This window comes from Cuculus canorus, chromosome 3 (genome assembly GCF_017976375.1).
Source record: "Cuculus canorus isolate bCucCan1 chromosome 3, bCucCan1.pri, whole genome shotgun sequence".
NCBI classification, from domain to species: Eukaryota; Metazoa; Chordata; class Aves; order Cuculiformes; family Cuculidae; genus Cuculus; species Cuculus canorus.
In genome coordinates, this window is record NC_071403.1 from 92,411,811 (window position 1) to 92,427,382 (window position 15,572).

The 15,572-nt window shown below is 35.9% G+C and overlaps 1 protein-coding gene across 2 annotated transcripts in view; it reads right to left on the minus strand.

The window, feature by feature from the left end:
* Positions 1-15,572, minus strand: part of SPATA17 (spermatogenesis associated 17) — a 95,477-nt gene that overhangs the window by 67,652 nt on the left and 12,253 nt on the right. Inside the window, exons 3-4 of one of the 2 annotated variants that reach the window (XM_054062221.1) lie at positions 11,810-11,860; positions 6,286-6,389 (exon numbers count right to left, since the gene is read on the minus strand). In XM_054062221.1, the coding sequence (XP_053918196.1) occupies positions 6,286-6,389; positions 11,810-11,860 (155 nt within the window). The remainder of the gene's footprint in view (positions 1-6,285; positions 6,390-11,809; positions 11,861-15,572) is intronic. The other variant, XM_054062222.1, reaches the window with a different exon arrangement.

The following is a 15,572-nucleotide window of genomic DNA, read 5'->3' on the forward strand; positions in this document are numbered from 1 at the left end:
AAAAAATTAGACTACACAAAGGATTTGTGAGTATACTTATTGCCAAGGAAGAGATTTTTATCCCTTTTCATTAATTATTTCATAGAATCATAGAAACATGGAATGGAGTGGAATGGAATGGAATGGAATGGGTTGTAAGGAACCTTTAAAGGTCATCTAGTCTAACCCCCATCAGTGAGCAAGGACATTTTCAAATGTGTGAAATTCACTATTTATAATCATAACAGTGTTTACATACACAGTGATGCTTGCTAAAGATAGACACATCTTAATTTGCTGCATTTAAGTTACTATTTATTCAAAAGCCAAGAAAGCTGAACTACCTGCCTTGATTACACAAGCACCCAAATGCCAGTACTTTGCCTTCACTGTGCTAGTTTTCTGATACTTCTGTCTTACTGAGTTCTCTACCTAGGGAAAAATTTAAATAGTGCCATTCATCAGAAAAGGAGTACTACATCCCAAAATCTTATCTCCAGTTGCAAACCTAACATACAGCAAAGTTGCTTTACTGTGGTTTAAATACCAGTGTGTAGATAACCTCAGTCAAACAACTGCAAGTTAATCACACAGTTGGACAGCTGACATCATCCATAAATTCTTCTCATATAATGGCACTAGCACACTAATTTATGTGATGTCCATTTGCTTATCATGTATTGGAAACTGTTTCACATAAAACAAAATTCTAATGCATCATGTGGAGTTAAAGCCTATGCTAATTGCTTTTGGCATATGTCCTCTTGTAACCATTTTGCCAGCTCTTAGAGATGCTAAATGCAGCTTTAAAAATGTTTCAAAACAAGGTGTTTTCCTTAAAATTAAATACAGTAACTTCACTGAGAAGTAATGGAATTTATTTTAATGCATGCATTCATATATGCACCTACCTAATTCATATCCAGATAGAATACAAAATATGTTGGCATTTATTTAAATACAAATGGATGCTATAGATGAAGATTTATTACTAAAATCTAAACCAGCGAAATTTTGTAAAAAAAATATTTAAGAACATGTTTCCTACTTGACTGGTTGCGAACTTCCAAAGTCTTGTAGGAAAAACAGAATTAAGGACTAATGAAGGCATTTCACCATTACACTGGAGTTAAACTATACAAATGTCAAGAAAAATCTGAGTATGTGTTTATGGAGACAGGGTTCAGAGTTCAAATTAATTCTTTTGCTATCTCTCAAGGAATTCTTCAAATCACTTCTCAACTTAACTACTAGGAATCTACTGGGAACACCAGCAACCATCGCACCTATTGGTTCTGTATCAGTGGGAAGTAATGGGAATGCTGGAGGAAAACCCACCCACTCTTCAGCCAGTCTGGGAGCTAAAGACAACAGCTATCTACAGTTCATACAAAAACAGTGCCTTAAGTTAGGATAAGCAGTCTGTTAAGCGAGTGCAAACTCACACATAATATGACTATTATTATTTAATTATATCTTAGGTCAATTTCTGTTAAATCAATTTCTGTTAAACTTAATTACATCCCTCTATGGCTTTAAACTGGAGCAGCTTTTATTAAGTTTACTTTCTCCTGGGCTTTTCACAGTAAAGACACATGATAAAGGTCTGGCTACTAAGTGAAGGTAGCTATTAAATAAGGACGGCTTGTATTAAAGCTACATGGTAAAGACGTGACTACTGGTTGAGAAGACCCTTTAGTAGGGGAAATGTCTTGTTTGTAAAAAAAAAGGGGGGGGAGGAGCAGAGGGGGAGAGAAAAGGAAGCACACTTTGTTCAATAACTCTTATAAGAGAATGTCCGAAGTTTCATGGCAACTTCCTCTGAAGTTTCTCTTAGAAACAAGTGAGTGGTAATTTAATACAGGCTCCTTAATAAAAGAGGAGAAAATTAAGCACAACCCCCAATTATGGAGAACAAGAGGTAAAAATTTATCTCAGAAGGACTTGCCATATGATTTCGGTAAGTTTTTAATAAAAATTGTCAGCGTTATTCTAGAAGATAAGACTGAGAGTCATATATTGTTGTTAATCTTAGAATTACATCACAATTCCAAAATAAACACTGTTTAAACAAACTTTTGAAATGATAAACTTCTAGTATGTGCTTTGTTGGGGGGGTTTTGGTTTGGGTTTTTTTGTAGGAGTGGGAGTTATACCACTGGATTTCCTAAAATCAGTCTGTTTTACAGTGTTTCTATTGCTATTTGTGGAGACACTTGGTTCTTTACTACCAGTGACACCAGTGGACTAATGCGCATATTCTGATTAATACATCTGTAAGACAAAAAAAATGTGTTACTTCATGGATCACGTTGTGTTGTTTTGTGGTGTTCTAGAGATGCGAAACACTCAAAGCCAGCCTAATCTGTGTGCACAAGTGCATTAGTCGCTCTGTCTGCCAACATGTAAATTCCCATAATAATGATGCTGGAATAAAATATAGCCATTTCATAAATGGACTCCTTAAATTTCAGACAGTTCCTGGTGTTTTACAATTAACAATTGCAATTTTATATATACAAAAATGTTCACAAACAATGAGGTTATACTCTTCCACATTTGATGAGATGGTTGATGAAAATATGCAGAGAATATCTCCTCCACCTTGTACAGTATTACTTGTAAGAAACAAGTTGGCAGCATCTCAGCCCAGTGACAGGAAAAATCAATTTGGATGAAGGTCTTCACCTGATCTTCATTAAAGATCTGTTAGATTTCATAAGAATGTTGAAGATAATATACATATTAGTTTTCAAATGTACCTCTAAAGAGATTACTACAGTGAATCTTGATTGCACTTGAGAACTGATGCTTTTTTGAAACTGAAATGATACAGTCCATTTCACCAAATTAGCTCAAAAATTAATTTTTAACTGTTTTTTAAATCTTAGAAATGGATTTTTTTAACCGGAAAGGCATATATTTCTGTGAACTCTCAAAGACAGAACTCAAATTAGCAGAATATGAATTTATCAGTTCCCAGGTAAGAGCTCAAATATACCAACTTTGTCCCATTTTCATGTATCTGAAGTCATACTGTTTACCTTACTTGTTGAAGAAAAATAGCACAGAAGTATTTCTTGATTAAAATACCTGCATAAGCTTTATGGTTTTTAATGGCCTGGAACAAATACTAGGGAATTTGATGAATATGTCAAAGTATTGAAAGACAAATATATCTATAGTCCTCCAAAGTTGGATGCGCCAAGCAGAGATGTACTGTGGGCATGGGGAAATAAAATCCAAAGCTCCCATCAATCTGTGTTCAGCACAGCAGGAAAACCACTTGCTATCTTGTTTTGTTCACACACACATCAAAGGTCAATCTAACTGACATGTTATGAGCCTTGTTCCAGGTTTAGGCAGGTAATGGAGAGGGGTGATAGAACTATTATGAAAAGAGAAGCAGGTTTTGTCCCGTTCATCCAGTTATATTAATTTTAAAAAAAAAAAAATTCTTACTTCATTTACTCTCCAAGATTTAGTCTAGTCTTCCTAGTATACTACCTTTTTGAGATAATATATTTCAAGGATTTCAGAACACAAAGGTACATTTTAAGAGATGACTGATTTTTTAAGTCTGGTTTTGCTGAGTTATGACCTAAGTTCCTGCATAAAATACGTTTAAATGAACAGTAATGAAAGCTTAGAGGTACGCATTTATCAGTATTGTTCATTATATGTAAAAAAGGTAATGCAAGACTTATAATGCTATGGTGAAGAGGATGTAGCATCAACTATAGCTGTGGAAAAATAATAGAAATTAATAAGCAACATCCAAAAAGTCAGATAATTTTTTGTCATATAAAACTGGCATATGCTGTTTAACAGTCTTCTAGCTAAACTTTCTCTGCCATGTGATCTGCATGAGACTTCCAGAAATAGTTTTTCTCTAGACTTCCTTATATTTCTGTATTTCAGAAAGCAAAGATTTATCCCATGCTTTTGAACAGCAAAAACTGGATGGATTTTGTCCAACATCCTTTCACTAACAATAAGAAAATAATGATCATGGACACCCGGTATTTTGTTTGTTTGTTTCAACTGCTATGGGAAGAAAGTCATGGATCAGGACATCGAATGTGTTACGGGGAAATAATTGCCTCTATTTTAGAGAGCTTTCAACTTTAGTAAAGGGAAAGACAAGGGATGGATAGGAGAAATAGAGTAGGCACACATATCAACAACAGTTCTAGCCGGAAATCTAATAAATTAATTAATCTCTTCTGTAACAACAGAGTCTGCTTCACTATGTCCACACCAGTATCTTTGACAAGTAATAATCATAGTATGGCTCATATATGTAACTTAGGTCCAAATCTGCAATTTCATTCATTGTCGATAATCAATTTTCTTACGAAAAGAAAATGTTTTAAGCTTGTGTATACTAGGGAGTAAAAATCTAGTTCAGCAAGTCATAGTTAAAGCATAATAATCTATGTGTTCTGAGCATGTGTGAAAGACATATTTGGTTTTATTAAACTGAGATAAACTCAGACTACATCACATTAATTCAAAGAAATTATTCTGGATTCATAATAGCGTAAATAACAACAGAATGTTGGAGGGGGACGGGGAGGGAGAGCAGAAGAAAGCTCCCATGATCCATGAGGAAATGGTTAAAGACCTGCTTGGCCAATTAGACACTCACAAGCCTATGGGGCCAAATGGGATCCATCCGAGGGTATTAAGAGAACCAGCAGAAGTGCTTGCTAAACCCCTTTCCATCATCTACCAGCATTCCTGGCTGACAGGGGAAGTTCAGCTTGACTGGAGGCTGGCAGACGTTACATCCATTTACAAAAATGACCGGATGGAGAATGTGGGAAATTACAGGCCTGTCAGTCTGACCTCAGTTCTGGGGAAAGTCATGGAACAGGACATCTTGAGTGCTGTCACAGAGCACACGCAAGATAACCAGGTGATCAGGCCCAGTCAGCATGAGTTTATGAAAGGCAGATCCTGCCAAACTAACCTGATCTCCTTCTATGACAAGGTGACCTGCTTAATGGATGAGGGAAAGGCTGTGGATGTGGTGTACTTGGACTTCAGTAAAGCCTTTGACACTGTTTCTCACAGTATTCTGCTTGAGAAACTGGCCGCCACTGGCCTCGACAGGCATTGCCTCTGCAGTTGTTAAAAACTGGCTGCATGGCTGGGCCCAAAGAGTCATGGTGAATGGCATTAAATCCAGTTGGAGACTGGGCACAAGTGGTGTCCCCAAGGCTCAGTGCTGGGTCCAGTTCTATTCAATAGTTTTATCAACCACCTGGATGAGGGGATCGAATGTACCCTTAGTAAGTTCACAGATGACACTAAGCTGGGAGGAAGTGTCGATCTGATGGAGGGTAGGGAGGCTCTTCAAAGGGATCTGAAAAGGCTGGACCAATGGGTTGAGACCAACAGGATGAAGTTTAACAAGGTCAAGTGCCGAGTCCTGCACTTCGGAAACAACAACCCTGTGCAGTGCTACAGACTAGGGGAAGAGTGGCTCCAGAGCTTCTGGGCAGAGAAGGACCTGGGGGTGTTGGTTGGCAGCCAAAAGAACATGAGCCAGCAGTGTGCCCAGGTGGCCAAGAAGGCCAATAGCATCTTTGCTTGTATCAGAAACAGCGTGGCCAGCAAGACCAGGGCAGCACCTCAAATACTGTGTTCAGTTTTGGGCCCCTCACTACAAGAAGGACATTGAGGTCCTGAAGTGTGTCCAGAGAAGGGCAACGAAGACAGTGAAGGGGCTGGAGAACAAGTCTCATGAGGAGCAGCTGAAGGAACTGGAGATTTTTAGCCTAGAGAAGAGGAGGCTGAGGGGAGACCTTATCACTCTTTACAACTACCTGAAAGAAGGTTGTAGTGAGGTGGGGTTGGTTTCTTCGCCCAAATGATAGGTGATAGAACAAGAGGGAATAGCCTCAAGCTGCACCAAAGGAAGTTCAGATTGGACATTAGGAAAAGCTTCTTCATAGAAAGGGTTATCAAGCGCTGCACCAAGCTGTCCAGGGAGGTCACTGAGTCACCATTCCTGGAGGTATTTCAAAGATGGGTAAGTGCTTAGGGATATGATTTAGTAGTGGACAGGTACAGTTGGACTCAATAATCTCAAAGGTCTTTTCCAACCTAACGATTCTATGATTCTATGTGGCAGAACAGGCACAGGCTTAGGATAATGAGAATAGTGGCTGATATACATATACATATTTGATAATAGAAAGGATCCTACACTCAAACAGTTTGATTAGTGCCATAAATATTTTTACAAATAAAAGAAGGGGAAATGAATGTTTTATCATATGGAGGTTTTATCTTTACCTGACGGTCTCGTTATTTACAGAAATGGCTTCCAGGTATTTCTTCAGTGCGTAATAATTATGGATATATTTCCGAACATAATAGCCTCTCCATCTTTTCTGAATCTAGAAGAAATAAATATTTGCTTAGTATATTTCAAATAAAAAAAATGTGTGCACATCAAATATCTGTTGTTATTTCCCAAATAATATAGTTTTCTTAAAAGCGGAATCAAGTAAAAGCACCAACATATTTCAGTGAAGAAAATGAGGGTAGGAGGTAGTAGTAGTTAACTGTAGTTAAATGGAATTTACTATTAAATGCCAACACTAAAAAAGTAATGTAAAGTTTTAAACTACTGTTTATACTGTCTTGTAGCAATGAAAAGAAGTGTCTGCTGCTGCCAGTGGCATTGCTCTATGTAAGAATGGTAAAACACAGAAAAGAGAAGTGTTGCCTTTTCTAAGGTACAACATGCATTCCCTACAGAGTCACCACCTCACCAATATTTGCTGCTACACTCTCACATTTGTGCTCTGGGTATAATCTAAACTGGATAGAAGCCTTCCCAGTAACTCAATGAATCAGGCTTTCTGGAAACATCATTTACAATTTGCAGTTCTTTCATCTTTAATGCAAGATGATGCCTGACTATTTGTTGCACATGAACTATAATCTCACAAAATATTATTCCTCTTGTATAACAGATAAAGCTTAAACTGGAAAAGGAAAACTCTTTATCTGTAGCAAGTCCTAAAGTTGTATTAAGAAATTAGGTATCATCCTCCACCTGAAAGGATTCATATTTTGGTACATTTTAAAAACCATCCAGACTTTCCTCAATAATTTATTTAAACAAAACAATTTAAAATGTCTCTGATATTTATAAATTCTAAGCATGATGTTTCTGAAATGATGACAGTTTTACTGCTATTGTTTTGTGGGAAAAGTAAGTATTAGGTAAATAAAATATCAGTAGTGCCATTTGGTTAATGCCTATGCCATGACATTAAAGGCGGAAGATGTAACTTGCTTTATTCAGTTATGCTGAAGGCTGCTCTCATGCCTCATTTTCTCTCCCAGAAGAGGTCAGTATATTCTAGACCAACATTTGAAAAATAGATTAATGATCTTTTCTTCTGTTCTCAGTGTCTAGTTCCTTTCTCTTTACATTCTTGAACTTAAATTCATCTTCCTGCATAACAGTCTTTATAACTTTCCTTATATTTTGCCTCCTTTTTTTCTCAATGTATTTTTAAATTGATCTCTCCATTTCTATCATCTAGTCTGCACTGCCTTCACTCCTACTCCAGCTTCCACATGTTTGACCTTTACAGCTTTGAAATCTTAAGAGATATAACAGCTGAAAGGCAGAATATATGTTAAAAAAAAAAAAAAAAGACAGCTGAAGTTATATTATCCAGAAGCAATTCCAAGGCAAGAAGCTACTCACTTTCACTGAATGCATTGAAGAGAAGAATGCTGTAATTTGCCAAGAGCTCTCCTTCTCCTCTGGGCCTCTGGCTATCAGGCTTTTCAAGAACTCTTCAGTGTATCTACAAGGAATGTTTTTCTTTTTTTACCTTTATGTCAATCCCTTCTCTTTCACAAACCAAGTTATGATTTGGTAAGTGGAATGCAATCCTTGTGTTTGTGTTGTTTTGGGTTTTTTCCTTATCCTATCTCTTATTACAAAGAAAAATGAAAAAGAATGTCTAGTTTTGCTCTGTTTGATTCAGGCAGGAGGCAAGGGGAAAAAAAATCTGCTCATTGTCCATTCTGTCAACATGTGCACTCAGTGACTTCAGAGACTGTATCATCAAGTCTTGGGAGAGCTCTTCAGTAACAGGCAAAATTCTCTCTACTCCTTCTAGTCCCATTGCAGTCTAATTCTGTACCACTGTGATAACTGATGAAAGTTATTGCAATTTTCCATCTCCTGCTGTTTCCTGAGCTGAAAATAGTAACACGCTGGAGCCATCTAACTAAGGCAAGGTTGCATATTTTCATACTTTGTCTTTGGTACCATTTTGCAATCACAAAAGCTAAACCACTAATCTTTAAAGTAAAAACTAGCATTCAATCTCAACTGATGGCATCTTGTGGTACCGTTATGATTATCTCTTTATCTGAGATTTAACAAGAGAATGAGTACACAGTAAAGCTTTCACTAAGCCATTGAGTGATGTGTCACCAAGAAAATAAAATACTGCACTAAAGTTATTAGGAATGAGAGGATATTCACTTTTAGCACTCTTCTATTTCCCCTTTGTGCATCAAAATATATTTTCCTCTCTTCTCAAATAAGATTCAGAACTAATTTAGATGCGTTGGTATTTTACATATGTGGTGGTGTTTCTTTGGGATTTTTTTTTTAATAAAAAGGGTTTCTATCTCCAGATATTGTTATGATATAAATAAATAATAGTTATGTGAGCAGATCAACCCAGGAACAAGAAAGGTTAAGTACTAGACATGGTTCTTTACGCTAGGTGATAGTAAATTTCATACTCTTTGCAACTCCATTTTCTCATACACAAGCTTATTGGGTTTAAAAGAGTTAGAGAAAGAGAAAAGAATGAGTATGCCTTCAGAGATCTGGGATTAAGCAAAATCCTAAGCATGTGAATAAGGATCTTAGCTTTGGTTTTCTGTTTGGCTTCAAAATTTCTCAACAAGAGCAACCTGGCTCCCATATAGCTGTGTGCTCATTAATGCAGGATTATGGTCCCTTTGAAACTCTTTCTGTCAGTCTTCACCTCAGAGTTATAAATGCAGAATTGGATATTTCTGGGTTAAAGGATAAAAACTCAAACGAAAGACAAAAGACTCAAATTGAATAAAGCTATAATTATCTCAGATGGGCTCAGTGTAGCAATTAAGTGCCACATTCTACCTTTATTTACACCACTTTCTGTTCAGAATGACCTCCCTGATTTCAACTGAATGAAACATAAGTAAGAAAAACTGCATTATGTCTCAAATTACCTTATGCTAGATGTCTGCATGTCAGAGATCACAAAACTGAAGACTAATCTTTTCAGAGAAGGACATTTTATACAAGGCTTCTGTTGATGTTCCTGTCTTCAGTGTGAAAGTTCTAAATGTTTGCTCTTATAAGGAAGTATAATGTGTTACTACTATACTCCTTTTTAATTCCAAGGTGAATGTTTAAAAAATTCTTGGAAAAAAAAAAAAAAGACAAGTGTGTATGCCCTTCAAAGTAATTAGCAAGTTTCAACAGTGATTGGTACAAAACAATTATTGTCATTGATCAGCACTGAACAGATAATTTTAAACAAAGTCATTGTGTGCTCAGCAGATTACAGCTTGTTAACGGGCAAGTTCTAAATGACCTCTTAAGCTAGTCAAATCAATGATGCATATTCCTCATTAAGTAACATCAAAATGTAAGTGGTCTTATAAATAATGTTTATTTTAAGCACTAAAACAAATGGTAAAACCTTGATATATCAAAAGCCATCTGCTCATGGAAATATTTTTTTCCATAGGATTACTTTTGTTGCTGAAAATTTACAGCAACCTTAAATCATTTAAGGGAGAGAATCATATTTTGACCCAGTAGTCAAAACTGAAACTGATTAAAATTGATATAATTTAAAAAGGTGAAACTGTTAGTTCTGGTTACAACTAAATGCAATCCAGGGAGACAGAGATGCAGACTGACTGACACTATGAGCACAGGTACACCCTCAATGGTACTTCAACTGCCAAAATCAAAATTGCCTTTCTAATCAATGATTATAAACTAAAAAAAAATTTTAATAATATTATGAGGCAAAACTAAGTTATTAAATAAAAAAAATCACAGTTATTGTTATATTTTCAGAACACTGAAGTACATTAATCACGAATCAAGCACAGAATGTGTGAACATCAGGCACTGCCGGCTTAGGAAAACTAAAGTCTGGCCACATATCTTCTGTGCAGAAACTCAACAAACCTTATTGTCTATTGTTCTGGACCTTGGTAAGCTCTTCAAAAACAGATGACAGAAAAAACCCCACAATCAGTGTTTTGGAATGGTAGCATTAAAACTGCTCTGCAGATATGGCTGCACAAGACTTAGACAGAGGCGAACTGGATTCTGACATTTGCAACTAAATAAAGATCTGTTCTATTGTTTTCTACTGATTTAAATTTCCATTAAAGAAAAGGACATGACTGAAAAAATGGTACTTTGAAGATTTATATCACCTAATGATTCAACATTATATTTCCATTACAAATGAATGGGAACACATTCAATTTCTTCTAAAAATGAAAGACCAAATGCAAAACTCCATTTGACTAGAATACATAATTAATTCTGAAATTTGGTCTTCAAATGCCTTCTAAAAGTACACAGACAACTTCTAAAAGCTGGGTTGCATCGTGTGTTTTCTCACTGATTTCAGCTGCATGAGTATACAGCATTTCTCCACTGTGGAATACTTTCAAACTAGCTCACTAAGGAACAAACGAAAACAAATAAACAAACAAACAAAAATGTGCATTTCTGAGGAATTACATTGATATTAAAACACCTTCAGCTTTCTAATACACATCAAATGTAACATATTTTGTGCCTTTGTGAGAAACAGCACTAAGTAAAAAAGCAGACGGAACCACATCTCTTGAGTCTGACTTATTCTGGAACCAGAAAGGCCACAAAATTAAAATCCATTGTGAGAATCTTCCTACTTTACAGAAGTTTCCTTGGGTTACTTTCCATGGCATCAGATTCCTACGTTTGGTAGAATTCAAAAGGTAAGGTGGCTTGCCTGAAAAGATATAGGCCTCTAAAGTAATGCAGGTTTATTCCACAAAATCGAAGAATGAAGTAAGATAAAAACATTTTATCCCAAGAATTATCTCATGTCCTTCCCATGTTTGTTTTACATATTTGTTTAAGCACAGTTCCAAAGTTCAGGAAAAAAAGAAATGCTAATTCCAATTGAAATATATTTTACAGTTTTCCCCATAACAAATTTTATTTACTGTACATCAATTAAAGCTCAAGGACTGCTTATACTCTTCTTCCTCTAGCAAAATTCACTCATAAAATCATCAATGAGATCAGTGCAGTCCCACCTCTATGTTTTGGCAATGAAATTGTCTTGTGCTCTCTGAGTAACTCTTGAGACTCAAGACATCAAATGTCACGTACTAACAAAAGAAAAAGCACAGCCACATCAGAAAAACATTAAAACCCTACAGTTTGTCAGAATTGTAAATATATGTCGACATTCACAAGAATACTCGCAGATAAAATGTTTGAGGTTTTTATCATCATAGCATATGTTAAGGTACAATGAACATTTAAGTACGGCAAGACATATACAGATGCCTTAAATTTAGCTACAGTTTTCAAATACAACCCAGACTACTCAGTGTAACTTTAATTTTTAACTATGTACTATTTCCCACTGTTGCCATCAGCATATCAATCAAGTGTATATTATTCTGGTTTGCTCATTTTATTAAAAGCAAATTCGGAGCACAATTGACTTTTCATTTGTTTAACAAGTGAAGAAATATTTACCCTGACAGCCATTTCATTGTAGAAATTCATCTTCATAATAAAATATGCTGTCTGTGAATCAAGGAAAAAAAAAGATGGCATATATTTCAGTTAGACAAAGACAGTGCTCCTATTTTTACATATAAAAGATAAGAATCTTTATACATAATACATAACAAGAGTTCTAGGCTTAGAAAGAATAAAATCAAACTTTGTATTGAAGAGATAGGCTTCCTAATACATAATGCAGGCTTAACCAGAAAAATCTATGGTAGTCAAACTAGGAGCTAATGGAGATATATGATCATAAAATGCTCTCCGCTGAGTTTGATAATCAATGGTGCTCTACTGAGAGTAGAATAACAAAGCAGAAATATTCACAAGTGCTGGTGACACGTAGTATTGTATGATTTATTCACTGGGGTTCTTTTAGCCAAAACTCACAGAAACATAAAAGGAATTCATATTTCAAGACGTCTGGTTTAATGAAAAATTCAAAGAAATGCTGTCTTCAGTCGAAATCGTTCAAGGATATGGATGCAGTGATGGAGCAAAATTGTGCCTTCCAACCATCTGTACTAAATGTTATGTACTTAGCTGCCTCCTGAGTAATCCTTGGGAATTTTGTTTCATTTAATATTCATTTTAACATCATAAAATCATAAATACAATGATACCATGTTACAGTGAATCCCCTGATATAGAAAACATTTCCTGAAGTCCTGGTTTCCTTCCAATAAAGTAGAATTCCTCTCATAGTGAACAAATCCCCTATTATACTAAGCAATCACTTGGCAGCATAGGTTATTTTAATGGATACATCACTTTAAACTAAGCTTTCACATCTGTTCCGCCCTCTAATTACAAATGCAAAATGAACATAATTCACAATTGTGTCATAAAAAGTAAAATATAAGTACTTTGAATGCAAGAGTATGTCCTTTATTTAGCACAACATGCAGCTTTTATGTGTTTCTCATGTTTTAAACACAAATCAAAGGCAAAAGTGCTTTCCCCTGATATAGTGATTTTCTTCCCCATGGCAAACAGGAATTCACTATAAAAGGGTTTCGCTGTAATTAGTGTTATTTGAATTGCCTAGTCTGATCCAAAGCAAATTGTCTGTGGAGAGCAGCAGGACTGGATTATTTATCAACAGTCTGGGCAATTAAGAAACAGTTGGCTGCAATATGTTATTTACAAATGAACACAATGATGCTACTTCATTTTAAATTCTCTTTCTTCATTACATTAAGCAAGGCATAATTCCTGCAGTTTAATTAAGGTGCATTTTAAATGCTTACTTTAATATCCTACCAATCTACTAATAATGGAAACAGTAGAAAAGATATTTCTTATGCAAAAGAAAACTGCAAGACTGTTAAATTTAAAAAAAAGTTTCATCTACTTGTGTAAATGTATACACACACGTGTCTACATACACATGTATATTTGAGGTAAACTTCACCCCAAAGGTATGGACTAGAAAATATATTGGACTCTATCTCCCCTTTTGTCTCCATAAATGTTTTCTGAGTGATACTAATTGTAATATTGGAATGACATAACAATTGCCAGGTCTAGATATATCCCTAAATTGTTTGAATAAATTGAAACAATTATGCTTTTTTTTCTTTCTTTGGAAGGGAATCTAAGAGTTGCTGCACCATCAAATACTTTTTTAATGGAAATTCCTAAGCTTAAAAAATGACAGTCAGATTTCTGTCCATCAATGTTTAAACTAAACATTCTCTCACACCTTTTGTTTCTTCTTCTCATATAGGAAGGCTGCGAGCACTTAGGTCTGAATCCATCCCTCTGAAGAAGCTAAACTGGAAACCTAAGGTCATTATGCTCTTTATATCACTCATACTGAAAGACTGTAGGATCACTTTCCCTTCAAGCTTGGCAAAGTATTGAAGGGTTCTGTAATTCCATTTTTCTAATGTCTACAAAGATAGTCAATGGCAACTAGGGTCCTAACTTGCATACCTCACTGAGGTGTGAGAAACGCAGGCTTTACCCTACCGCTACTTAACAAGGTCACTCGTGATGAAAAGGAAATTACATGCCTGCTTTTAATCAATGTAGTTCTAAATCACAAGACAGCCAAACACAAAACTGCTCATATAGCTGTCTTACAGCCTTATCCTTGTCCCAAAAGCCAAAGCCTGTGTCACCTGTAGGTTCTATTGCAAATAGATTTGCCTTCTGTTTTCTAATGCTAATTAGGATAATGTGTACTAGTTCTGGTGTTAAAAGTGATGGAGAATGTATACATCCTTATTTACAAAAACATAGCCATAATTTAGTGCTTCAATCCAAGTCTATATTTATTTTCTTTCCCAGTAAACAAAAGATTCTTTCCCCAATTGGGGCTCTCTTTTTCCAGAAGACTCTTTTCTTATGCTTAATTTGAATTTCCTGCATTTCAGCTTGTCCCACTGCATTGCCTCTCATTCTTTCACTAGATGCAAATTCCAAGTTGATACTACAAGGCTGACTCTCTGGGAAGAATTACTTTGCCATGTCACCCACATACAGCACCTCTACTCCTGAATTATGAAGTCTTTGTCTCTGTTTCTGATGTTAACATACAGGTCTTCCTATTGGTTTACTTTAAGTCTGTGATTCCAAAATGTATTTGAACCCTTTTGTATATAAACTGTTGCACTATTTTCTACTCTTCTATTTAAAACCTGTTTGAGGATCACCCACAAATATGATCTGACCCCAACTGGTGTTCTTCTTTAAACAGTTAATGCAAAGTGACAAATTCAAAGCAGAACCAGACAGTTGATTGAGAGTAGATTGAGAGAAGGAACAAACACATGGTGTAAGTTAGGAACAGGCAGTGGATTGTTTTTTAAAGAGCAAATAGGTATTGGCCTAATTCCTATTGGTCTGGAACTATTTAAAACTGGTTACTGAGTTGAAGGTAAACTATTCAGGGCAGTGTCGAATTACATCATATAAAATACTCACTTTTTTCAACTGCATCTCCTTCCAAAAGTGAGTTGTAAATATGGCTATCATGCATGTTGACTTCATATAATGATGACATGCTACAATTCCTTTTCTTTGACAAGTGATTTCTTGTCTTTGAGAAGAGGGCCAACAAAAAAGGAAAACTCACACAATCTGTATCCCCAAGCTCCTAGGGCGGTTTCAGTAAAGGCATATCAGAAATGGGGATCCCTTCCCTCTTACTCTAAAGCTGAGAGACTTCTTAATTAGACTTTATTCCCTACCAGTGGAATACGAGGTCCAACACACACAAAAAAAATAGACTGTGTGTTTAACACTTTTTGTTTAACAAATTAAGAAAATCAGCTATGATGACCTTCAAAATAGTTACACACAGCTGCATACAATGCTGCCACCATTCAAAGAAATTTTGCAGATCATTTTCTGAAAGGCTGTTGAGGATCTCTGCCATTTTTGCTTTCACATCTTCTGCTGACAAAAGATGGGTTCCGCTAAGCACCAACTCGATCTCTAGGAAGAGGGAGCCAGGTCTAGTGAGTAGGGTGACTGCCCAAGCACGGTTATCTTGTTATTAGCTAAAAACTGCTTCACAGCCAAAGCAATGTGGGATGGCGCATACCACCATTTTCCAAAACAGGGTAATAAAACATCTGTATTTGGACATGCGCCCACTCATAGTGAGTGAAGAGATCAAGTTGAGCCTTGTTTTATTGTGACAGGTTAGAACATGTTCTATAACCATCTCTTTGACTCTCCCCTCCTACTCCTGATTCCTGAACTATACAGTTAGTCTCTT